Genomic DNA, 27,716 nt, shown 5'->3' with positions numbered 1-27,716 from the left:
AAATGCCCTGTTTTTTCCGCCCTCACCCTGCAGCACCCTCAGGCGGCCGTCTGACTTGCCTTGCGGTAGCGCCGGGTCTGCCCCTGCAGTGCCGGCAGGCTTTTTTTTTTATTCTCGGCTCCCTCCACAGTTTTTGGCGGCCGACGGGCCCCCTCGTCTCTGCGCCGAGTGTCAGTGATTGCTCAGGAAGCCACACTGCCTAGAAACAAGTGAAGCCAGCTTCCTAGCCAACCAGGAAGGCGGGTCATGACGTGCCGCCCAGCTTCACTTGTTGCTAGGCAGTTTGGCTTCCAAACTTTAGAATTTTTCTCTAGTCTAGTCTTGGAGCTGGAAAAGTATCTGTACATGCACTTGGGCAGTACCGAGTACGGTACTTGGTATCTGAACATCCCTACTAATTTGCACTAGCATGAAATCTTGTTGCTGGTGACATCTGTATTGGAGTTCCATTGTGAGCAGCGCCATCCGCAGTCATAATGAGCACCCGTTACTTTCCGGTAAGGAGTGCAGAAATTTATATGGATACTGCTTTGTATAGTACATATCTGGCATCTTATGGGGGACATTGTTTATGTACAGAATGCATATATGGGGACCTGTGGCACACTGGCAAGTTGTGTTTAACTCCATATGATTTGTGATACAATGTGATTAACTCCAATGTTATTTAATCACAAAATTAATGTATAGTGTATGTGACGGACTAAACCGTCAATGGGGCTGCTGGAGGAGCCTGAGAGCTAGCCTCCTTCCTACTGACTGTGGACCTAGGACTATGGAGACCCCCCTCAGACCTTTTGGGGTTACATGGAACCATTCTGCTAGGTTTATGTGTGGGGTGAAAATACTGCATGTTCCCCCTGACATTACATTTAAGTGACCCTGTGTTCACTATAGGCAGCAGGCTGTCTGGAGGATTGTTGGGATGATCTGATTAAGGCCATTCATTAAGTTCAAAGAGTGTCTGTGCTTCAACTATTTCAATGCGGTACCTGGCTGTCTGGTGGAGGGGATTGTTCAACACACTGAACTCTAATCTGATTCTGTGAGGTATAAACTCTGTGTGCTTTCTTCAATAAAGCAGTTCTTGGATTCCACTTCAACATCGGTGTTATCTGATGATTGAGGGGTTTAGCTTTCTGTCCTAAGATATTGGTTCTGTCCAATAATTAGGCAGGTTTGGGCTGAGGACTCTGGAAGTCAGGTTCCAGCGGAGAGGAAGCTGATTTCTGATGGAGGTACCCAGCCGGGGTACCAGGCGGTCCGTCACATCTGGTGGCAAGCGGTGGGATCTGCTTCCTCTATACGGGCAGTCTCTATACGGGCAGTCCAAACCACCACCGGGACCCAGAGCCAGCTACTATTGGAGGAGCATCCTGATAGTTATTGGCCATGGAGGTGGAAGTCCTGTGGCCAATGCAGCAGGTGTTGGAGCACCTTGATGAACCTTGTCCTGCATAAGTCGAGCAAGGAGGGAGTGAGAGGATGCCCAGCTATGCATCTCTAAACAGCTTTTCATTGATGTTGGAGCGGGGGCTGGCACAGAGTCAGAGCCGGAGGTTCGTGGGAGCGGCGGAGGAGAAGTTCAGCAGCCGGGTCCGGAGAAGGTTGCAATCTATGGAGCCAACCCATCTGAGGTAGCAGGCCAGATAAACAATGCCGAGGTGGAAGAGCATGTGACGGACCCCGGTACTCAGGGTGAGTATGTCCACAGCTGTATTTCTTCCTTGCTCAGGAGATATTGCAACCCGCTGATCTTTAGCTCCCAGTTTCCCCAGCCACTAGTCGAGACCCGAGTGTAGGGTGAAACAAACTCTGATTTATTGAGAAACTGTGCAACCTTTTATACAGAAAGTGATCAGATAAAACTATAATCCCATCACATCCTCCTTCCCCTCCCTGACATTCTGTCTGCGCAACAGCACAGGGTTCCACCTGCTAAAGAGCTCCAGACAGCCGTAGCAGGGGCCTGGCTAGAACGTCATTGTCCTGAGCTCCGAGGGGTGGTGCTGACAGTCTTTTCATAACCAGGTTACACGGTCCCTTTTCCCCATCGCCACTGGACACCTTCCCAATGCCGAGGGCATGTGGCCTGGTGTGGGAGGGAGGGGGGAGCACATACCCTCGGCAGGCCTATGCTCAGATTAAGGGTCTGGTATGAAAGTTTAGGGGGGACCCCACGTTCCCCCCCCCCCTTTTTTTTTTAAGGGCCTGGTATGACTTTGAAGGGGAACCCCACACACTTTTTTTTACATAGGGTCCCTCCTAAATATTCCTACTAGACCTTAAGGGTCTGGTATGACTGTTAGGCGTATCCCTACACTTTTTCTAAAAAAAAGTTGGTCCATCCTAACATTCCTAACAGACCTAAAAGGTCTGGTATTGTTTGGGAGGGGGAACTGCACGCTTTAAGAGTAAAGAAATAAAAAATGTAATTTTTTTCTTTAGAATTGTCAGTTTTGCTGCAGCAGGTTCTATACATCGTACAGATTTGACACTTTACAGTCAGGTTAAGGGGACCCCCCAGGCACGATTTTTGAAGGAATTTTTCATTTTTATTGTTACCCTTTAAGTGATGGTAAAATCACTGCTCCTTTAGAAACAGGGTTTTTTCTTGTGCAGTACCCGGACCCCCATACACCTTTCATGGCCAATAACTTGCATATAAGACCTCTTAAAGGGGACAATCCTTTTCGAAAGTTCTACTCCTATTGACTTGCATCGAGTTCGAATTCAAACTTTTTGGACATTCGAATATGAACCGAACTCGGGCCTGTTGGGCCCATCACTAATCTACATGACTTCCTGTTCATTCATGATTGTGGACACAGTAAACATACTATCTCCACAAGCTATGAATGGACAGTAGCACTCAGTATAGAGGCTTCCTGTTCATTTATAACAGGGGCTGCAGAAAAAGAGATTGAGGACTCTGTGTTCTCAATTACATTTTCTATTATAAAAGGAAAATATCAGGGGTCTGTTTAGACACCCAATATTTCCCCAGAGCCCCCAACAGTAAAGTAAAAAAATAAAAATATTTAATAAGTGGCGTAGTGGTCAGCGCTTCTGCTTTGCAGCACTGGGGGTCCCTTGTTTAAATCCTGGCCAGGTCACTATCTGCTAAGGAGTTTGCATGTTCTCCCTGTGCTTGCGTGGGTTTCCTCCGGGTACTCTGGTTTCCTCCCACACTCCAAAGACATGCTGGTAGGTAAATTGGCTCCTGTCTAAATTGTCCCTGTATGTGAGATGTGGACCTTAGATTGTAAGCTCAATGAGGGCAGGGACTGATGAGACTGTGCAACTATGTAAAGCGCTGCGTAAAAATTGTTGGCACTGTATAAATACCTGTAATAAATAAATGAATTAAATAAAATAAATATATACAAATTTAAAAAGTTTATAAAAAATAAAATAAATAAAAGGTTAGAAAAAAAAACATTTTCCGTTCCAGTCTGACATTTTTTTTCATTTTGGTGAAAGACAGGTGATACTGACTTTGTTGGCACGACAACGCACAGGTGACACTGACTTTGTTGGGTTGACAACGCACAGGTGACACTGACTCCGCTGGGGTGACAACGCACAGGGTGCACTGACTCTGCTGGAGTGACAACGCTTAGGGGATACTGACACAGCTGGGGTGACAACGCACATGTTACAGACACCGCTGGGGTAACAATGCACAGGTGATACAGACACCGCTGGGGTGACAGCGCACAGGCGATACGGACACCTGCGGTCCTCTGCCAACCCACCCCAGTGTTGGGCCCTCTTTAGTGTTGACATGGCTGCTGTCCTCTGCACAACCCCCTCCCCCTGCGTCAGGCCCCTAGTCAGCCTCGGTCACCTGCTGCTGTCCTCTGCAAAGGCTCTCCCACTCCACCCCAGCGTTGGGCCCCTACTCTGGCTTGGGCCATTGCTGACATCTGCAAATGTTCCACCGAAGCCCAGCATCAGGCACCACGCTGCTGCTGCTGTACCCCCAACAACCCCCAGGAAGCTTTAAAACACTTACCTTTCCACTGCAGCAGCTCTGCTCCCGCCTCACTCTAAAGTGCTTCAGTCAGCAAAAAAAAAGTGCTTCAGCCCCCTGAAAAACCTTCCTGCACGTACACAGGAAGGTACCAATTGTACATGAAAAGGAGGGGGTGGGGGGTGGAACCGTACCAACTATATTGTGCATAAACTCCTTGGTTGGAGCCTGGGCCCCCGCAGCTGCTGCAACCCCTTACTAGAGTGCTGGCCGTACCCCCCTGATGCAGCCCTGCACCCTATCGTGACCCGCAGCTACCGTACATTCCAGCTACACACGCCGGGCCAGCTCCCTGCCCTTTTTGCTTTCTGGATTCGGCAAAGGTTCCTATCCCAGACTGCTTGGACTTTTTTGCGGATCCATCGCCTCGAGGTCCCCTCTCGCCTAGGCCTGCCGGTGGACCCAGCAATCATTGGAGAGCCCTTCCTCCTGATGTTCCTCCCAGTGGCCTCGCCTCTAGTGAAGTCTCATACCCTCTATGGAGATGGAGCCTCCTGATGGTTTTTAGGCTCGTTCCTGGATCGTGCTCGGGACATTATGGGTCGTTCCGTAATCAGATTTACTCCACGGCTCGCTTTGGATGTTCCCGTGGCCCTCGTTACAGACTGCCTCATGGACCCCCGGAAGGAAGGTGATAGGCAGCTTTATGGTACCCCTGGCTGGATCGGGTGGATGGCGGGCCCTACCTCCCTTGGGGAACTCCTCGGAGTCATGTCTCATTGTGGGGGGGGCGCCCGCCCCTGCGGTTCTTAGGGGGACACTCGAGCCGGGATAGGGCAGTGAGGTGCTGCTGCCCAGCCTCAGGGCAGCAGTCTCAGCTGCGCATTGTGGTTTATTCCGTTACATGCATTGCTTCCCTCCTTTTGTTGTGACTGTATTCACTGTTATTTTCATGTTTAATTGCTCAGGTTATATTGTGTATAATGTTCTCATTTTGGTGACCTTTGCACTGCTACCTCTGGGGGTCCTTTTTTTAAATGTATTTTTAAAATACGGGTTCTTCCCTCACCTGAGCGCTCATCCTGCACTAGTTCCAGCTTGGTATGGGTTCCCCGTGTGTGCAGGCGGTTTCCATGGCGGAGGGTGGCAATGGTTCACCCTGAGTTTTGTCTTTGGAAGATGGGCCAATTGCCTTGACAGGGGCTACATATCTCGGGTGGAGGGGGGTTTTTAATTTCTCTTTCATTGAATGTCCCTTTGGGTTTGTACAACATGGGAGTTCTCTACTATGGCCTCCCCGGTTTATTCTAGCACACCTTCTGGTTCATAGTAGAGTTTTGGGAATATATCCATCAAGCTTCCTGCTCTAAATTGTTCTTTCTTACCCCCAATAGGTGGTCTTCTGCCCTGTGTAGAGGGGCAAAGACACATAGCGATTGGTTGTAGACCTGTAGATGGGTCTGACAGGTGGATATCTCCACCAGGACTGCTCTCCTTCTGATTCCCCTTGCCAAGCCTTCTGGTGCTATTCAGTTACTGTGTCTCCTAGTGTCAGGCGGTCAGGCTTGCCTTCTCTTACGCCAGGGGTCGGAGAGATGTTAGACTTACAAAAAGAAGACTCGGTACTGATCTAAAGGAAATCAGACCAAAGTACTTATAAAGGGTCGGAGTATCCACTTTTACTTAAAAAATCACTTTTATTATAAATAGTACTGTAAATTACACACGAGTGACTATCAGGAATCACTAAACTGCCACCATATGGTATTCTAAAACATTAATACAGACAGCGTTGTCTCAATCACATCTCACATCCATACGAACTGGCTGATAAATCTCATAATTGCATGCTGGTGGAGCTCAAGAAATAAAGTATCCAAAAGAACACTCCTTGTTCACACCAAATGCAGACCAGATCCGGTCAGGTTTCTGCACACGCAGTGTAGTGGGTTGTGCCGCATTTTGGATGCGTTTAGGGTCGGTTTTGGTAAAAAAAAAAAAAAAAATTACGTTTAACATGGACTTTCAGGCACTTGCATGCGTTTTTGATGCGTTCCAGACCAGATCCAGAGCAGGTAAAATAGGGCATGCCGCATTTTTTTCATCCGGTCTGGATCTGGTCTGGATCTGCACGCTGCGATGTGAACTGGAGGTCAAAATACCATAGGAATACATTGGACGCAGTTTTGATCCGGTCTGCACCTGCTCTGGTCCGGATCTGCTCCGCGCTTGGTGTGAACAAGCCCTTAAGGTACACTTTGAAACAGAGAATCAATCGCATCAGTAATGTGAAACTGAGTAATCCACTTCTCCAGATATACAGGACATTTAATAACGCAGGTTCTCAGGGGACTAAGAAGTGTGGAAAAAAGGATCTGAACTCTATAAGCGTTTTGACAGTCTGATGTTCACAGATCCATAATTGAGTCCCTTGATGTTATCCAATAAACAACATGTTTGTATATTCCTCATTAGAGGTGTACTGGATAGTTTGGTTATAGATTAGTCACCATTTTTTAGTCCAGTCTAATTAATAGACTTGAAGATTAGCACTACATTGAGAATCCCGTCTGAGGGCCAATCCAGTGAGTTTCAACAGACAATGTGGAATTCACAGTAATAGATCTTCAGGGACAGTCCAAAACTGGATATTCGAGTACTCACATTTGTGATTTTCCAACTTTAAAGCGGAGTATCCACGTGTACTGGATCATTCAAGATGTCTCGACTCTAGATTGCCGAAGTGTAAGGGATTAACAATTTCGTCTGTGTAGTTGGAATATTCGAACCTTTTCTTGCAAGGTACCGATCAGCTCAATATTAGATTTTCTGTGAAATCTGAGTTTTTTAAGTAAAAGTGGATACTGCGACCTTTTATAACTACTTTGGTCTGATTTCCTTTAGATCAGTACCGAGTCTTCTTTTTGTATTGTATGTTTAGTTAGGGGTTGTTGAGTATTGCCACTTGATAAAACCTCATTCATGAGGAAAGGGTTAATTGATATAGGGTTTAGGTTTCTGGATAAGTCTTCCTCTTTTTTTCTTATATGTTAGACTTAGGAATTGGCTCTAGTCTCAAACAAGTGAAGACTGGGAAGGTAACCGGGCCTGACGGGTTCAATTTAGTATATTACCGCCATTTTGAGTCCCTTCTTGCCCGCCACTTCCTGAAAGTTTACAATGCCATTATTGAAGGGGTCCCTATGCTGCTTGACTCTTTGAGGGCACATATCAGGTCCGTTCCAGGGGTGCAAGAGTTATTGCAACGCCTTACGAATTTGAATCGATATGTCACGTGGGCGAACCCGCTAGGCCCTCTCTGTCGCTGCTGTATAAGCTTTTGTCTTCCGCCGCGGCTTTGTTTTTGTCCTCCGTTCATGTGGAATTGGGAATCTGAGTTGGGTAGGACCTTCACAAAGCAGCAGCGCACTATGGCCCTGTCTTGTGGGCGGCGTAGGATTACATGTTGCAACCGCCGGGAGCTGATTTAATAGCGCATGGCATTGGCGCCCGATGGTTGCAACATGTCCAACGCCGCCCACAATCCTGAATACCGCAACCACCAGGTTACGATGCCATCAGCTCGCAGCGGTTGGTGTATACAGGATTCGAATCCTGGAGTGGCAGCATAATTTAGCGGGCAGGGGCGGATCCAGAGTCTAATGTCTGGAGGGGCACTACCAGAAAATAAAGGTGTTGCTTTATTGTAATAATAAATGCCATTGCAGTTGTTTGTCTTTTTTTCTATACATCCTGACATTTTGTGTGCTGCAATGGAATCTCTGCCAACATGTGGCACATCACTGTCATTAAATTGGGTCTGTCATCCACATTGCACATTACTATGTTTTGTTGCTGTAGAGCTTTGTGATACAGCAACATGTATGTACACAGTGTGAAGGATGGAGTGCCACAGACTTAAAGGTTTATATAACTTACACTTTTTTTGCATATATCTACTGCTAGCAAGCAGTAGATATATGCAAAACGATTAAAAAAAAACTTTTGCAAAGGGTTAATACTTACCTGTGTCTCCGCTCCCGTCCGACATCTGAAAATTTCTCAGGCGGCTGCAAAAGATCTTAGGCCGGGCGCATGCGCAGTTCAGATGTTCGGCCTGGAGACGAGAAGAGACACAAGGTAAATATATGGAGCAGCGTGCACCCACACAGACTCCGTGGGACAGCAGAGGAGAGGAGGACAGAGGAGTCAGTGCTGGATCAGAAACCCGCATCAGCGCTGGAGGGACAGCTGACAACTACAGGAAAGAAGAAGATCGGATTAAGAGGCATCATTTATACCAAGTCCCTACACTAACATTGGGGGAGGGGGAAAAATTATACTTTAATATCACTTTAAGGTAGGGGGCCCGGGAACCTGCGATGTCGCCGGTTACCAGGGCTCCCTTCCTCCTGTCTGGGCCCACCAAGTGACACAATGCTAGGGCCCAGTTGCAGCTGCAACTATGTGACCCTGGTAGTTCTGCCACTGTATAGAGGACTATAAATCTCAACAATACATTATACAGCAATGCAGAATACCACCAGCTATAAAGCACAAATTAGGCAGTCGCAAGGCCCCAGCATGGGCTGAAGCGGCCGCCTAATTTTCCTGACTACAGTGCACCCAGTGGCAGACCTAAGGGACAAAGAGCCCGGCTTCCTGATTGGCCCTCCAAAGCTAATTATGAGTAAAGAATAAGGCCTGTTTCACACCTGCATGTCCTGCGAACGTGCATTTGCATTTGCCGTGCTGCTCCATTGATTTCAATGGTCATATCTGCGTGGCATCTAGAAGATATGTTCTCCACACACCATTCTGCTTCGGAATGTCCTTTTTATTTGTATTCCTCTAGCATGGCATGTTAATGCTAAAGGAATACACATTTGCATTCACATGTCATGCTAAAGTAATACAAATAAATAGGACAGTCCAAAGCAGAATGGTGTGTGGAGAATATATCTTCTAGATCATACATTGTGGTGCCATCCACCAGTTGCTCCAGCACCCGCTGGATTTTGGGGTACATCGGTACCGTGTGCGAAGGGGATATTACAAAGATATCTGCGTGGCAAACACAGCAAATGGCTCTTCCACTATTTTGTGCGATGCGCGGGATGCATTTTTCTGCTGCTTTTGCATGCATGGAAACGCAGCAGAAAATCTCACGACTTGCTGTCCGCATTTGGGGTGCATTTAGAAATCAAAGGTTCAGCAAGTGCCTCTTGGCGCGTTTCCACAGACACATGCCGATCACGCTAGGGCTGCAGCTAACGATTATTTTCAAATCGATTAGTTAGCCAATTATTATGTTCGATTAATCAGATTTTTTTTAAAAGGCTCCAGTGATGGACTTACTAGTTTGTACTGAGATTGTAGTCAATCACAGGAGCAAGCTTGGAGCGGTGGAAGTAAAAAAAAAAGTGTGCTGTGCAATATAGTACAGTATACAGCGGCGCAATACATATGCGCTGTATATAATGTATTATTGCTGGGATTTGTAGTGCTCTATAGCTGGTGATATTCTGCATTGCGTTGTATAAATTATTATTGCTGGGATTTGTAGTGCTCTATAGATGGTGTTATTCTGCATTGCTGTATAATGATTATACGGCGCAATGCAGAATACCAATGACCAGTTATAGAGGAACAGCAAATCCCAGCAATAATACATTATGCAGGCTGTTTAATGTATTATTGCTGGGATTTGTTGTTCCTCTACAGCTGCTGGTATTCTGCAGTGTGCTGCTTTTTTTTATTTAAACAGGAAACATTAAAAAGGTTTAGAATGTCGTTGCTGAGTGACTTACTTTGAATCGTGGGCCCTTCACTGTCGGCGGGCAGCGGCGAGTCAGGAAGCTCACAGGGAGGAGAGGAGCAGAGGCATGTCCTCTGTGTGCGGCGTGGGGTGTGGCGTGGAGCGGCGAACAGGCAATGTAATTGATAGCTGAAAAATTGACGATGGAAAACGTTGACAACTTTGTCCATCGTCGATTTTAATCGACTACATCGAATAGTTGTTGCAGCTCTAGATCACGCACTTCGCCACTCGTCCTCAGAATGTGCAGGTGTTAACCAGGCCTAAGACTAACATTAGACCTTTAAATCAAACTCCAATAGCAACAGTACTTTTACCATTTACAAATTAATAACAATCCCAGCAATGTCAGTGAAGGGTTAACTTTGCCAACTTAAAGGTATACTTGCAGTTAGCAGACTTCTAATTCCACACACAAGGGTGCTGGAGAGATCAGCATGTCAGTGTGCTCCAAAGTAATGAAGAATGCAGCCTTCCAGCATGGAACTCAGGATGGAGAGCGGTGAGGTAAGTAGCAATTTTTTTTTCTTCTTCAGGATGGAGAGCGGTGTGCCTCGGTAGCCGACAAGACTGAGGCACAGGACATACTTTAAATTCTGCGGCTGTGTGCCGTGGAGCCGGCATCGGGGCGGATACAAGTGACGTCGTGGGACCTCTTCACCTGCTGCTTGTGCGGTGCGGCCAGTCAGAGTGGCGGAGGGAGAGACTATTTTCTCGGGGGAGGGGGAACTGGGCAATTACCCCCCCCTGAGAAAATGCTCTGACTGGCCACACTGCACAAGCAGCAGGTGAGTATTCACACACACAGAGTCTGCCAGCGTTGGGGCCCTTTAAATTCTGTGGTTGAGTTCTCAGCCTTTTGTGAACCAACATTGGTAATCCACAGGCTGGAAAGGGGTATCTTCACAAAGTGTCACAGGGTAACAAAGATAAACAGATGTGGTGATCCACCTTCAGATAGAGCTGTATTGGCAGTAAATAGAATCTTGCAGGAATAAGCAAGATCAACTCACACAAAAATGGCAGAAGATCTCTCATCATTAGATGCACTTGATATATCTTCCTTCCAGCAATTGGTAGCTTGATCGCTGTCTCAGCCGACTGGATGGCGATGGGAGCAACACAGGCCACAGAATCCTCCAAACAGGATGATGATTGCTGCAGTACCGAAATCCGTCTCTAGATGTCACTGCACTGTTAGCACATCTTCAGCGATCAGGCAAAAAGGGTAGAATAACACACTGCAAACTCCCCTCTCAAGCCTGCTCCTCCTTTTAGAAGAATCATAGACAGAATCACAGATGCTGGCAGTGCACAGAAGACAAGCACAAGGGACACTTTCCCATGTCTGGCTGCAACATACCAGTCTGTGTCCCTCTCCCTGTGTTTTCCTCTCTCTCCTCAGTCTGCCTTCCTCATGGTGTCCCTGGAGCCAAAAAACGGCCTGGCAGCCAATCACAGCTCTCCTGGCTGCTATCCAATCAAGTCCTTCCTTGCCTTTGTTGTCAGGGCTGGGCTTCCTACAGCAGTAACCAATAGAGTCTCTCATCCAGTCTCTGTGAGCTATCAGTTTAGCCAGAAAATGCAATGCAATGTTTCAGAGAGAAATACTCTGCTGTCAGTGCAAAGGAAAAATGTTTTATCCATAAAATGCTTTATCCATCAACTGCAGAGGATGGTCTTCAGTCTGTTGACAGCTGACATAATATTCATGACAAGACATTCAGCTTACCCAACCCTACACATACATACACACACACACCATCTTGTGTAAGCCAGGAGGAGGGAAATCAGAGGACAGATTTGTTGTGGATATAACGAATTTGTCCTTGACGTGTTGTTTTACAGTTTTATTAAACCATATTGGTTTAGTCTTTGATCGTTTGCTTTTGCTCCCTAATGGTATACACTTTGAAGTAGCAGTATGTAGTGTGTTTTTAAAACAATCCCACATCTGGTCATATTATTGCAGTGATCAGAACTCAGAGCCTAGAGGGGAGGACTTGTGGGTGGAGTCTAAAGAGGAGACTTGAGAGAGATTCATGATTCTAATTGTAGTCTCTCACAGGAGCGAGCACAGAGGGTGACTACTTTTCAGCACACATAGGGACGATGGAGAAGAAAAGTAGCCACCTTCTGGCAGGAAGTTGTGGTGGAAGAAAAGTAAAATGGGATTTTAGAGCTGAACAATGAGAAATTAAGATACACATTCATTGATAATTTATATAATAGAAGTGCTTTTTTAAATTTGATTTCTGAATTTAGTGTCACTTTAACATAAATTACTATAATGCATTAAATGCACTGCAACTGATCACCCTGGTGTAAATGGGCCCTTACAAAACTTTAAAAGCATAGGCTATATATTACAGTGTACTGCCCAGCATCCTCCCTGTTGCCAGCATTACAGCCATGCTCCTATGGCACCATGTAGTGCCATGAAACAATATAATTTGAGTTTATAATAGTTCAGTACCAATCTATGCCTGTAATTCATGTATCAGGCCTGTGACAACCACTGCCTAAATAAACAAAATCCTTCATTTTAATAGCTAGACTCCTTTATTTTGAGTTTGAAGTACTATGGTTTCAGTCCTAAAAGTTGTAAATCTCCAGTCACTAAAAATCACAGGTATTTTTAATAAGTGAAAATATAAAACCCCAAACATTGTTAGAGGTAATTGGCTTAAATTATTAGCTGTTGTTGTGTGCTTAATATTTTTTGCATTACTGTAATCTTATTTGGTAAATACCTATTTGAACCTGGTATGTGTCCTTCCTTCACGGTTCAGAGTCTCAATGCTATTTCATCTGGTCTTCCATCTTCTGCAATACCATCTTCACTGTGCATCCCCAGTTCTTCCCCTGGGTGAAGCTGTTTACTTCCTATATTCTCCTCCGGAAGCTGCCCCACCTGACACTTTTGACCTGCTTGGGCAGGGCCAGCATAGTGAGTGACAGTGGTCCCCACGTGACTGCAAGAGCACCAATTGGCACTGCTGTTGTGATGTATGCAGGTCCCATATGTTGTGGAAATTTTATTAGGATGTGTTTTTAGTGTATTGTAATATTTTTTAATTATGTCTCTCAGTGTCAGGGTTTGCTGCGTCACGTCCAATTGGAGCGTGACCCGGTTTAAATCCCCACTAAGAGTAGACCATTGGAGTAGATATCTTATGCGCAGCGGAGCAGTGTCTTCTTGGCGAATGTATGGATGCCGGCTGGGGCCCCCCGTGCAATGCATGGATTTATTGGCTTGCGTGGATGCATTTGTTTTGAACGCAGTATATGATGAAAGGAACGTGTGTTTGTTGTCTCTAGTGCGCCTGATCAACCTCTGGAGATAATATGATGTTGTCCCTGTAAATAAGCGCGCATTAGAATCATAGTAACGTTATTGGGCATTGCTCACTGAGCTGTGCTGAATAAAGTTCACTCCGGTGGTAATAGATTATTGTCTACATGTGTTTTGTTGACTGGCTATGTATTGAGGAAGTGATGTTGGTTGTTAACATCACTTCCTGGTTTGCTGGTTGTTGAAATCGTTTGCTGGTTGTTGACATCACTTCCTGTTTTGCTGCGTGAGACCACTTGCTGTCTGACATCACTTCCTGTTGGGCAGCTATAAAACAATAAACACATACCTGTGCTGGGTCTCTTAGCATGGAAGAAGCAAGCAAGCTCCTGACTCTACATGACTCTAAAGAGGTCCTTTCAGTCCTTGCACAAAAGAGCATAATACAACTGTGCTTTTAAGCACGGGGGGAAAATTCTTTGTGTTTTACATACTTTGGAGCAGTTTAGTGCGGCATGGATTTGTGCGTTGAACCAAGCGAATTTCCATAACACATAGAACAAAAAGAAAAAATTAGGGATGCACAAAATTTCGGCCGCCCAAACTTATCAGCCGAAAATGGCACTTTTGGCAAAATGCTGAAAGTACCATCTTTTATATGAAGTTGCAGTGCATGCCTAGTTTCTCCCCTCCCCGCTGTGTTTGCGCTGTTTCCCTTCTGACACAGAGTAGCGTCCAGCAGGTAGGAGAGAAACTCAATCAATCAAGAAACTCGATCAATGATCACTGACTGTTGTAAATAACTGAACATAATATGTACCAGTTATGAATGAATAGGAAGTGCATCACTTACTGTTCCATTCATAATTGTGTATGAATGAACAGGAACACTCAGTATAGAGGATTAGTGTTCATTTATAACGGGATGCAGAACAAGAGATTGGATTGTGTGATGTCCTAATCTCTTTTTTTTTTTTTTTTTAAAGGGAAATATCAAGGATCAGTTAAAGTTACAAAATAAAAATATTTAATAAATATAAATACAATATAACACTTTAAAAAGTTTATAAAAAATAACATATTTTAAAAAATGTAAAAAGATTAGAAATCTTTTTTTCAGTTTCGGCCTGAAATTCTTTTATTTTCGTTTGAAAATTTTCATTTTGGTGCACCTCTAGAAAAAATGTACTCCTTGGATCCACCAGATATCACATTTATTTTTAATTTTACATCCTGGTCACACTCATCATCCCCCTCCTACAACTAAGTGTCACATGACCGCTGTATAAAAAAGATATTTTTACTAATTATAATACTAATATCTATTTATTAAGTTATTCTTAAGTTATGTAATGCTTATATGCAGAAATGTGGTGAAAGGATGATTTAGCAAGCAACAACTAGCATACTGTACATACAGGACATGTATCTACAGGAATAACTGCTGCAGCCTGATTTTCCACATTGTTAAGAAGTCATTAGACAAACAGCCATTGGTAAAAATAAAAATAAAATTGAAGGAGATCAAAGTATGTGATGCCTGTGGCAATTAATCACTTGTATTGTGTTCCAAAATGCACTAGAAAATGACACGCCTACTTTCTATTGTCAATACATTCTTTGTTTCCTAAGTGTACATAACTAATCCTGCATCTTAATTGCAATTTAAAACATGAAATGCGTTTTCTCTTGTATTATGTCAATTTGGATAAGTAGTATCAAGGTGCCCTCTAGATATGAGATAAAGTTGCTTGATCTGGTTAAGGCCAGATGGTTAAATAAATGATTATGGATGCTTAGTGCATAAATATACATGCATGGCTGATAAAGATGTCATTGCTTATGCCATGATTGTTCAAAATGACAATTGTTAAGCAAATTGATTTTTTTTTTCACCACCATCTCCTGTCTGTGGCAACTTTTACAACATTTCTGTTAAATGTAGTCCGTGGGTATTTAGGCTATAGTTTTTTATGTTGTTACATAATGTTGATTTCTATCTCTTCACAGGAGATGCATTTCCACCCTAAAGCCCTTAAAGATGTAAAAGGACAGATTGGAGCTCCTATGCCAGGAAAAGTGATTGATATCAAGGTTAAAGAGGGGGAAACAATTAAAAAAGGTCAGCCTTTGTGTGTTCTTAGTGCAATGAAGATGGAAACATTGGTCAACTCACCAATCTCAGGAACAGTGAAGAAAATCTACATTAAAGCTGACATGCACCTGGAAGGAGAAGATCTTCTCTTAGAAATTGAATAATATGAAAAAGTAGAATTAATTATCCTACTAGAAATAGGTTGGGCGGTCTTAACATTTTTCTTGCTTTTTGCTTTCGTCTATGCTAAATGAGGGTCTGCAGTTAGATTGTCTGAACATCATCAGTATGATAGGTGTTGTGCATTATCACAAAAAGTTTTTTGATTGGGATACAATTAGGACTCTGAACTAAACTGCTATTTATAACAGCAAAACAATATTTCCTAATGCATAGTTTGAAAAATACCTTTAAAGCCAAATCTCAATTGTACCTTGTTAAGATTTATTGCAAATGGAAATGTTTTAATTAAAGGTTGTTCAGTAACTGTAGTAAAAACCTATAATATAATTTAGCAGTATATAACTACAAATGTACCACAATCTCAGTAGCTCAATTAATACCAATTTAAATGGCACAAACTCATCTTCTAGTAAATGTGTAGTCTATGCAGCTGCTAGTATTTGTACTGTGATTAGACAGCAGAATTTTTATACAGTGTGGTGTACATGTTCTCCCCATATTGGTATACTACCTCTACCTTTCATTTACTATTTGGTCTACTATTTGTTGTGAAACTAGGAGCACTGTTTCTATGATATTTGGTCTCATTTCATCAAAAAAATATTATTATATATTATTCTGTATAGTATTTACCAGTTTAACTAAATTGATCTCCTACAAAGTGACATGAAAAAATGCACATCTTCAATGTTGCTCATATTGAAAATCATAGTTTACTTATATGAAAAGAGCTTTCCGTTTCTGTTTTGCTTGATTGAAAATGGAGTATTGGGTCTGCTGTTTCCTTTTGGACATATACATTAGCACAGGCTCAGTTACTTTACCAATATAATTTGTTTTCTATTTGCTTATTTTGTGTGCAAGCATAGTCTCCTCTAGATGCTGAATGGTGCCTCAAGTTCTTGGGATTGTATTCCTTTAAACTGTCCTCTCTGGTATTGCATGCACAATATATCAAGGGTGAGTTGCAGTGGCCTGTTTCAAGGTTCTTGTTGCTATTGTCACTTAAGAATTAAAACATTTTTTAATACCAGAATGTAAACGGTGCAATATATATTTGCACTTTGCTAGCATAATACCTACTTTTAACATCTGAAACACTGATGAATACTATACAGATATATATTTTTATCTAAAAACATTATGCACAAAAATAATAGTAAAAAATACATACTTCCATATACATGTGTTCAAAATCAGTGAAAATCTACAAAGTGCAATAACCCATAGCAACTAATCAGACTAAACTTCATTAGTTGGAAGAAGTTGTAATAATGAAAGATGGTTTCTGACCCGCTGCTATAGGTTACTGTACTTTGCTTTAATAAATAGGCTGAAGTGACTATTTTAATTTAGGTATAAAAAAGTTAAATGGTAAAAGAAAGTTATTCCTTTCATTGTCAAGAGGGTTACATCACTCCATACTCTGCACTAGAATTAGTAGTTTATTTGCAGAAAGCAGTTGTTCTCTTCCCTGATTGCATTATGTTAGTATCAAGATGACTGCTAACATAATCACAGATTCCTACGAGATTCATAACATCTGTAGAGCAACTTTGAAGTAGTATCAAGGTGCCCTCTAGATATGCCGTCATATTTTAATGTCCCTATTACTTAAAGGAGAACTATGGGGTTAAGTCTTTTCTCCATAGTTCTCCTTAGGGTAACGGGAGGACACAAACTAGCGTCCTCCCGTCACCCTAGGCTACAGCTTGCGGTATACTGAGACGCCGCAGTATACCGCGAGCTGCTGCTCGCGGTATACTGAGACGCCGCAGCTGAAGCGGATCCTGACAATTGTGCCAGGATCCGCCCAGCTGCGTGTCTATCTAGAGACAGAGCCAGCTGTACCCGCCCCCTCCCCCGTCCGTTCCGCCAGTCAGCGCTGGCGGATCGGAGCGAGGAGGGGGGAATCCAGCCCCTCCCCTGTCACGGCAGAGAGCTGTGACAGGATCGAGAGGTGAGCGAACGCCGGTAACTGTTCCCTCACCTCCCGATCTACTGAGCCGACCTGTGACAGTCTCATTGTCACATGTCGGCTAGAACTATGAGGTGAGTGAAAAGCACTCACCTCATAGTTCTCCTTTAATGTTTGCTGTCTGTGTCAGAAAAGTTAGGTAAAAGGACACATGTACAGTAAATAAACCTAAGCATGGGTTTAAGTATACTTCTGCTGAAAGAAAAAGGATATTAACTAACATGGCCTCATTTTTCTTCCTTACAGAAATGTAGTTATGTACTTCATTTAGGGCAGCGACTGTGCAGTGTGGGTGCATTCTAGGCCTTTAGGGTTGTCAGCTGCCTATTCCATGATTCTTTGAGCTCTGCTTATTTTGGGATTTCTACTACCTAACTCTTTTCACCTCATTAATTATTTATATAGGCTGTAAGCTGTTAGAAGCTTTGAAATGCTCTCTGCAAGCCTTTTTATCAGTACATTTTTTTCGCTTTCACTTAGCAACACAAAAGGATCAGTTCCCAAAGCTAACACACCAGGATAAAGGTTTTCAAAAAAGTAATTTCAGTTGAGTCACATACGATTTGACAATTACTGTTACATGGCTATAATAAAGATACTTGTCCTTGTGTCAAAGCTTTGTGAATGTAGCCTAATATGCTGTGGACAATGCCTGCTGTGGACAACAGCTGTCTTCCCTTGCCTAGCGCGTGCTAAGTATGAGAGTTAGGGTTCTGTTAACTTTACTTAAATACATCTATTTACATGTAGCACTTTGGCTTGGAGGTCTTTTGTTATTTGGAACATTGGAACTCATGTTGACATACTTGGCACAGCTTTGACTTAATTACAATTATTTTACTCATGTTTCTTTTAATTGCTGTAGTTAAATATGTTTTGAAAATACACTAGGGATCTGGATTGTAAATATGACAGATCGACTCAAGTATCTGTACTTGAATCTTTTCCACATTTTATTGCCGTGTTTAATTAAAATAATGATTTTATGGGCCTGGATGTCGGAATCATTGCTAATTGCATTTAAGGTGTAACTGAGAGATTCATAAATAGACATTTATGAAAAGCCTGTGGGCACTACATAACACAACACTGTAAACTGGTCTAACCTTTTATTAATGTTTGAGGTGCAGTGAACTTTGTTTGAACTCAGCAGGGTAAAAAATGTGTCTGATGCAAAACTACTGCTAGGCAAATAATAAAATTCATTGACTATAGTTTATCTGAAGCCTTTACATTGACATCTTACCACAGAAAGGGAATTGGTAATGTAGTATACATGAACTATATTTTCAGGATCCTAAAAAGAAAAACATATTCCATAAATATTTTTACAGAAAGCACTGAGCACTTCTTATTCATTGAATGCCTTTTTATAAAATCACACTTGCATATATTTCTTTTTGCACAAATCCATGTACGTTGGGGCTGGACTTCGATACTACAGTAACTTACAGTGGGTGAAAATCTATACTGGAAAATTAGGACAAAAACTGAACATGCTGTACATACTGTTAGATGTGCTGCTGCGCTTATTTAGTCAACATTTTCCATTCTCTCCTCTCCATTCCTTAGTGATTTGATTTTTGCTTAAAGGCACTGAGCACTGTTGTCTTGCTAAGGATACAGGCCCTAATAAATGTAGAAAAATAAAATAGTTCTTCTCAGCTAATTTTTGGTGTTCAATAAGTTGCAAAACTAATCGAGAAGCAAGTACTGATTTCTTATTATGTCGAGCAACACTGGGGAGCATTGCTATCTTTGGACCATTAACTTTGCCATGCTATAAAATGATGTACCAGTATTTTGTACTTTGTTTACACTATTAACTGGATAGTTTAACTGTTTTCCTTTGTCAGTGCAGTGTCTTTCCTGTATACATTCATTTTTGCCTTTGGACATCTTGTTATTATTACTTATTTTAGTGTATGTCAATTAAACATAAAATAAAATCAATTAATTACATATTTTAAGTTTAGTGTTCTTTTTTTTGCAGTGAAGTTAATCACTTTTCAGAAATGCAGATATATTGTGTAATGCCCTTTTTTTTACTGATCTCCTTATAGAAAAGCTTGTAAATTATTTCTGTATGAACAGTATAAACTGCCGCCATGACAAATTCATACACCTAATGCCATATCATTTTGTGAAACAGTATTCCTGGAAATTGGCAGTGATATAAATGTATCAACTGTGGTTTGCCATTCAAAAGCCAGAGCCAGATTTTAGCCAATAGTTGACATAGAACTTTCTGGACAGAATACAAACTGACTAGAAAATACAGACTGTTTTCAGTGCTGCCTGTGTTCCATTTTGGGAGATTATACTCCCAACCACCCTGTCCTGGTAACTCGTGTCATATAGAACTGAAAAAGAAGGTTAATTAACACTGACTGCAATATACAATAGAGTGTTACACAATAGAGTGGGGAATGTTAGAACCTTTAGGCCTCGTTCACACCAGATTCAGAGCGTTCTGGCCAGAATGCACTGCATCGCATTGCAGCCCACTCACTATGTTGTGGGACAGGAGGGGGCGTGGTGGTCCGATGAAGTGATTTGCACTGTAGCCACACCCTCCGGTTGCAATGCGATCGGCCGCATGGGAAGACACATTATGCCTCCGCTCCAGTCCGAACAAAATAGTGCTTGCAGCATTGTGTTCGGACCGCATTTTTGCTCCAAGTTGGAGATCACTGCCGGAGCTCCCTGAATGGGTTGACTAGCCTCCAGCTTTACCCCATCTCCTCACTGGCACCCCGCGGAACCGAAACCTCAACGCGGATCCAGATGCAGATCTTCCCCCCATTCCACTCCAGGGAAGTGAGATGACAGTCACCATCCCCAACGCTAAGAGACCACCTGCTTTACACTGCTGGTCAGTTTAAGACCTTGTTTGGTGCCCCTCTTTCCCACCTATTGCGGGCACCAAGGCAAAGTTGTTCATAACCTGTTGGAAATGTGTTTGAGCACTGTGCTCTGGTTTTACTTTTGAACGTCCTAAGTTTTAGTTCTGATTTACGAATGTAATTTGTATGCACTAGGGGATGGGGGGAGGTTTCACACACCCCCATGTGAAGCCCTTTGCTGCACTTCATGCTGACTCCTTTTCCAGGGTCTGCTGTGTGTGACCCTCCACCCCCATTAGGCCATGCCTTCCCCGGGAGTTTCTGGCTCCTCGGAAAGCCATTTCCTGCTGGAATTTCAGCACTTAGAGATGGGCAGATTCCTCTGTCCTTCCCCTGGTGTGTGTCTTTTTGTTCCCCCCACCCCTCTTATGTGTGTGCCCTTTGTCTGTGTTCCTTGTTTCTTTGTCTTGCTCAGGTCTGGTATATGCTGGGGAGGGCTCTCCCCCACGATTGACCAATGGCGATGCTGAAGGCCCTTTCATATAATGTGCAAGGTTTAAACTCCCCACGTAAACGGTTTCAGGTGCTCTCCGAAATTAACAGATATGAGGCAGATGTGGTTTTCCTTCAGGAAACCTATCTTTCCTATACCTCCCTGACACTGATTAAGGCCCATCATTAAACAAGCCAAGGGAGTCGCCATTGGCTTCCACCGGGCACTCTCTGTACAGCTACATACTCGTTTGAATGACACGGAGGGACGGTTTCTTCTCCTGCATGTTTCCAATCAAGGAGCGGAGTTCACGTTGGCTAATGTATATTCCCCCAACACTCATCAAGTGTCTTTCTTCAGGCGTGTTTTGGGTAAAACTGAGGACTTTCAGAAGGGTAAACCTTTTTCTAGCAGGGGCCCTGAATCTATGCCTAGACCCTTCCCTAGACTCCTCCTCTGGGAAAATTTGAAACCTGTCCTCCCATTCACAGGTCCCAGCTTGTGGACACATGGCGACTCCTCCACCCGGGGGACCCAGACTATACTCACTTTTCCTCCATCCACACTACCTATTCAAGGATTGATATGATCCTGTTGGATCATACCCTCCTGGAACAACTGCAGTCTGCGGTGATCCTTCTAGTAACGATTTCCGATCACGCTCCAGTTGTGATTTCTATGTCTCTGGACTCCTTGGGGACATACAACTGGAAACTAAATGACTCCTTGCTACACGACCAGTTAATCGTTGCTGACCTATCACGGTTAATAGTTTCTTATTTTAATGAAAACGTCTCCCCCGAGGTGTCCCCGGCATGCACATGGGAAGCCCATAAGGCTGTCCTTCATGGCCAGTTAGTGGCTGTTGGGACCAGGCGCAAGAGGGAACAGATGGCGGCTATGACAAAGCTCCTTGTGGCGATCCAGCAATTAGAAGCATCCCACAAAGGTCTTCCCGATCCGAAGGTCCTTAGGGAGCTTATGGCTAGGCGTGACCAAATGCGACTCTTGCTGGAACAGAATACCACACGAGCCTTCAATGTAGTCTTGCGAAAATACTACAAACTACCCCGAGTAAACCTGGTAGGTTCCTAGCGAGGGCGTTGAGAGCCAAACAATATGCCACTTTCATCTCCAAAATTAAAGCCAAAACCACATCGGCCTTTGCGGATGTATTCCGAGACTACTATCAGGACCTCTATCGGGTGAACAAACTGGATGACCCTGGGGCTAAGGCATCCAAACTGGATAGAATTAAATCATACTTGCAACATGCCCGCCTTCCTAAGGTACCTGAATCGACCCTCTCTGCCCTGGAGGTTGACATCACTGAAACTGAATTTAAGCAGGTTCTTAGAACCACCCCATTGGGCAAAAGCCAGGGCCCAGATGGCTTTACGCTACTCTATTATAGACGCTTCCAGGACATATTGGCCCCATATTTTAGCTCTTATGCTAACGCTATCTCCACGAATGCCCCCCTGCGTACTGAGTCGTTATTGGCCAACATTACAGTCATTGCTAAGCCAGAGAAAGATCCCTCATGTTGCACGTTCCTTAATGTGGACACAAAACTTTACGCTAAGATCTTGGCGTATAGGCTCTATCCACTCTTACCGTCATGGATTCACCTAGACCAGGTGGTATTTATTCCAGGTAGGGAAGCCCGGGATAATGCTCTCAAGTCAATTTCGTTAATACACATTCGTTAATCCACCGATGCAGAAAAAGCATTTGATAGGGTGGCGTGGGACCTGGGTCTGGGTTCCCGGATGATGGAGTGGAGCTCGGCACTCTACGCCAACCCTACAGATAAAATTTGTATAAATGGATCTTTATCCCCCACTTACACTGTATAAAGGGGCCAGACAGGGCTGCCCCTATCCACCTTACTATTCGCCCTTTCGCTCGAGCCCCTATTTTGGCATCAAGCAAAATCCTGACATTCAGGGTATCCCTACACCGCGGCAAATTTAAATTAGTGGCATACACGGATGACATCATGTTCTACATGAGAAACCCGCTGATCTCTCTATCCCAAATCTTGACAGCACTAAAAGTATATGGCTCCCTTTCCTACTTCAGAATTAATATGGGAAAAGCCGAGATCCTTAATTTGACTATACCGGAGGGGGTCCGCCAGGCCCTTCTTCCCCATTTTTCCTTCCAGTGGAGACTCCATTTCCTCTGAGTCTACTTGACCCCCAGGTTCACGGATCTTTACCACTACAATTTTGTCCCCCCTAATCTGGCTTCTCCTTACGCTCTCTCCCCTGGGTCAGCAGGGTAAATGCTGTAAAAATTATGATTCTGCCCGAGGTGTTATTTTTGTTCCATATGCTGCCCATAGTCCTCCCTGGTTCCTACTTCCAGACACTCACTAGAATAATCTCCAGACACTCACTAGAATAATCTCCACTTATGTTTCGCCACACCGTACTCCTAGGATTTCGAGGCTTACTAGTCCGGATTCATCGGATTGGCTGCTTGGCCCTTCCCGATTTTTGGACCTACCATGTAGCTGCCCAAAAGGTGAGAGTGTTGGATTGGGTCTTTGGTTGTTCGGGAAAGAGTTGGGTGGCTCTGGAGACTGCGGCTTGTGGTGCCCTTCTGTCTGATGTGATCTGGTTGCCCCCTAAATGGAGGCCTTTGCATCTACCATCCTGCCTTTACCTACTTTAGCATTCCGCAATTGGGACCGTTTGCACCGCAGATTCCACTGGCCTCATAACTCGATCCTGATGCCATTCGCAGGGCTCTGATTTTTTTCCCACCAGGAAAATTGGACAAATCTTTTTTCAAAATGGATGGACTTCCCCAACCCTAAACTGGGCGACGTTTCTTACTTCCTTAATCTCTCTAAACGACCTGCGTACTCGGTGGGGTACGACTCATGGAAACACTGCCAGCTGTCCCATTTCCTGAGTTCCCTGCCAAAACCCCATGATTTCACTCTATTTGAAACCATACTGAGCTACAAATCTGTGCCCACTCCTATTTTTATAAAGCCTTAATTAACCTGGATTACTTTTAATGGTTAACCTCCCTGGCGGTATTCCCGAGTGTAGCTCGGGGTTACTTTTCCATACCATAAGCGGTAACCCCGAGCTAGACTCGGGAAAGCTGCATAGCATTTACTTACCTTGTCCCTCGAGCCGCGCTGTGTTTTGTGGCCGATGCCGGCTTCCGGGTTCCGTCGCTTGCGAGCGTACGCATCGCAGGGGGGGCGGAAACGGCTTGATATTTTAAAAAATAAATAAACATAAACGGAAAAAAAGACAAAGACAAAAAACATTCGAAAAAAAATAGACCGAAAAATGACATGAAAAAAATTAAAAATCATACCGCCAGGGAGGTTAAGTAACCTATATGTGATTACGGACCTGGAGCAAGGAATTGTCTTTGTCTTCCCCCTCCCTTGTGGATGTTTGGTCCCTTTTGTCCCTTTCACTGTGCATGCTTTCCATGTTTTTTTGGTTCTGAATGCAGTTCTGTGTATGGTAGCCTGCATTTAGAATGTGTTATTGACTTTAAGACTTTGATAAATGGTGCATATATAATTGTATTGTGTGCACTCTATATTGAAAACCAATAAAACTGAAATAATAAAAAAATGGGCATGTGCAGCCCGTTGCATTAGGGTGTGACCACAAAAGGAAAAATAAACACACACACACACACATATATATATATATATATATATAGTATATATATTATTTACACAGAACTGAGGCATCCCAAATTCCTGTCTCTTCAACTGTCCCTTACCGCTTTCAGCATGGTTGCAGTAATGAAGCAGGGAGCTTAGCAGATGGTCATTGGATGGGAGGCCACACCCCATTTGTTATCTCTCCACTGGAAAAAACACGGTGCCTGCTGTTGCGGTTTTGGTGTTGCGGTTGTGGTGATTAGGGTGTGCCCAGGCACACCCAGAACACCCCATTCGCATGCCATCAATTAGGCACAGTATGTATATATGTGTGTATTACTTGTGTGCACACATACCTTTGTAGGTGGCTGTTCATTGTCAATGCCTGTTCTTGCCTGTTTATTTAGTCCTGGTGCTTTATTATGAACATTGCACCCCTAACCAGAGCAGGATTCAGCCATCATGCTGCCATAAGACAACATTAAAGTACAACTATATGGTGGGGCATGGCTTAATAATGGCTGCGTGAGGCTGTATTCTTTAGGAGCTCTGTGCAGGGTCGGCTGGGGCGGCACTATTGCACGACTTGTTCATGTTTTTGTGCCCCATGTCACCTTCGCCACCGCCAGATAGATCTTATGGACTTATTCACCCATTCAGCCTTCTACCAACATGGCGCCGACAAGATCCGTGGCCACGTGTCTGCCTAAGCATATCTCAATCTGCAGATGCACACTCCCATAATCTATGTCCTCCACGATCACTGATACTTACCCCGATGCTTCATAGTGACGATTCTTCCGTCCTTCGTGCACTCGGAAGCGGGCCTGTTGCAGCATGGGAAGGAGGATTGGCGGTCTTTCCTTCCACAGTTGTCTATTATATGGAATTTAGATAACATGGTCACTAAGATAGTTGAAGTGCTACGACGAGCTCTTGGAGGTCAAACTGCAAATCTTGCTAGCTGGCAGGGTAGGTGGGGTAGAAACCGCCCCTCTCTGCAGGAACGTATTGCTGCTTTAGAATCAGCACAGACGCAGTCACAGACACAACTTGCCACCCTTCACCTCAAAGTTGATGATAGCGAAAACCGGAACCAGAGAAACAACTTGTGTCTCAAGGGGATCTCGGAGGCAACGTCTGGCCCGGAGTTAAGGTCCACAGTGCTCACTGTTCTTAACCATTACCTGTTTAGTGGCGCTAGAGTTTGACCGGGAACACAGAAGGGCACAAGGTCCCCGCACCTCTTCGACTGGAACCCCTAGCTACATCGCGTCCAGTTTTATTACATCAAGAAGGAGATTCTGTGACAGGCATGGAACAAGGGACCACTCAACTTTGATGGGGACAGAAATTAGCTCATGCCGGACCTGTCCTACCCTACTCTTCATATGCACCTTGTCTTGTGGCCTGCTCCCGATGTAATTCATGTGGCTTGCGCCACATATCGGTGGGTTCACCCGTTCCATTTGATTGTAATGTGAAGGAATCGTACCTTCCAGCTACACGCACCTGACCAGCTCCCAGCTTTATTTGACTTTTTGGATCCTGCGGCAGTCGCTTGGGTCCTTCCTGAACTTTTCTGCTGACTGCCCGATGCCGGGCCCTTTGACCTTGTTTGGGCCCCAGAGCTCGTCAGGGATCTTTTTTCCGGGATTCTTCTGCTCAGGATCCCGCCACCAGCGAACACGTGTGATCTCACCTACTTGTGATAGCCCTTTACATTGTTTGCTAGCCAACATGCGATATTCAAGACAAACAGGATGGCACGCCATTGTTTTGATATTCTCCATGTTATTACCCATTTGTACCCTGTACTTTGTTCTGTGTGCAGGGCCTCCTCGGCTTGGCCTTCCATAGGGGTTTTTGCTCCGGCATTGGGCGCCTTGTACCCAGGACGCGTGGGGTGGCTTGGTACCTGTCTACAATGGTGGATGTATTTTGTATTGTGTATTTTTTATCTGTACACTTAGGGCCAGCTTTTGGATTGTTGTTCCATTTATCCGCCCTGGCTGGGTCTGGACAACTCTCTCTATCCCTGTTATTTGTTTTTTATTAGCACTCCTATGACCCATAAGTGTCCTTTTCCTGCAGAGTAGGCATGAAATCTATAGATAGGTTTGACTGGTTGTCTCTCCTTCAGAACAGGCTTTTCACATTTCCCATTCTTATCCCTTTCCTCTTTCTCTTCTTTTATTCTTTTTCCTTACTCTTCTTACTAGCTGGTACTCCACCCACTTCTTTTTCTCCTTTTTTGTTTTGTTTCCCGGTCCTCTTGGACCTCCATGGATCCTCGCCCCAACCCTTATCTCTAAGAGCTTGCTTAGGTGTACCTCTTGGGGCCTCAATATTCCTGAAAAACGTTCCAGGCTCCTCCTGGATCTGAAGAAGTCCAACTCGCATAGTTTATACCGCCAAGAAACACATTTTAAGCAACAGATACCTAATCGTGATTTCCCAGTGGTGTACCAGTCTAGTTCTCCCCTATCAAAAGGCGTCAGTATCTTAATTGCCAAATCTGTTCAATGGTCTTTGATCGATATTAGACAAGATCCAATGGGTCGGTTTTTGTTAGTGTAGGGTCGGAATAGGGAGGCAGTGGTAGTGGCAATTCAGACCAATTGTTGTTTCTTAGAAGAGCGGTTCCCCTGTTACCAAACTTTACTGATGGTGTGCTAGTTGTGGCAGGTGATTTTAATCCCACACTGGATGTGTCACAAGGAACATCCCGTCTCTCCTATGCTTACCTCAAGAAGATCAAGGTGGAACTTAATTCCCTATGCTTACCTCAAGAAGATCAAGGTGGAACTTCATTCCCTATGCTTACCTCAAGAAGATCAAGGTGGAACTTCATTCCCTACGTCTTGTGTATTCTTGGTGGTTCCTGCACCTCAGTGTCAGAAACTACACCTTCTGTCCATCAAACATATTCCCGCCTCGATTATTTCTTCATATGCCATTCGCTCGGCTTCAATAGACTGTATTCTATTGTCTCACCATACTCCTATTCATTTTGACATGGATGTCTTGCCTTCTCGGTCTCCACGGGCTTCATGGAGGCTGAAAAAATCTCTCTAACAGGACAGTACAGGCAGATGTTGATAGGGAGTTGCGCAGTTATTTCTCTTCTAACGTGACCCTAACCCTTTCTCTGTCTTGACATCTATCTTGGAGGTGCATAAGGGGAGTCCTCCTCAAGCACGGGGCTAGGAGTGAGAAGGAAAGAACCACTCAGTTTCTCCAATTGTTTGCCTGTATTCACCAGCTGGCCACAAACAGACCAAACAACAAAACAACCTAGGTGGCCCTCACACATGCTCGGGAGACATATAGTTATATAGTTACATAGTATTTGGGGTTGAATAAAGACATACGTCCATCAA

At 44.1% G+C, this 27,716-nt stretch overlaps 1 protein-coding gene across 1 annotated transcript in view; it reads left to right on the top strand.

Annotated features, from left to right (window-relative positions):
- LOC108798930 (pyruvate carboxylase, mitochondrial-like) overlaps positions 1-15,364 on the top strand; it is a 73,944-nt gene extending 58,580 nt beyond the window's left edge. The window contains exon 5 of the mRNA XM_018570737.1: positions 15,100-15,364. Coding sequence (XP_018426239.1) covers positions 15,100-15,348 — 249 coding nt within the window. The 3' untranslated portion in view covers positions 15,349-15,364. The remainder of the gene's footprint in view (positions 1-15,099) is intronic.
- The last annotated feature ends 12,352 nt before the right edge of the window (positions 15,365-27,716 follow it).

This window comes from Nanorana parkeri, unplaced genomic scaffold (genome assembly GCF_000935625.1).
Source record: "Nanorana parkeri isolate BGI_ZX_2015 unplaced genomic scaffold, ASM93562v1 scaffold1589, whole genome shotgun sequence".
Classification (NCBI taxonomy): domain Eukaryota; kingdom Metazoa; phylum Chordata; class Amphibia; order Anura; family Dicroglossidae; genus Nanorana; species Nanorana parkeri.
This window is presented reverse-complemented; position numbering and strand designations above follow the sequence as displayed.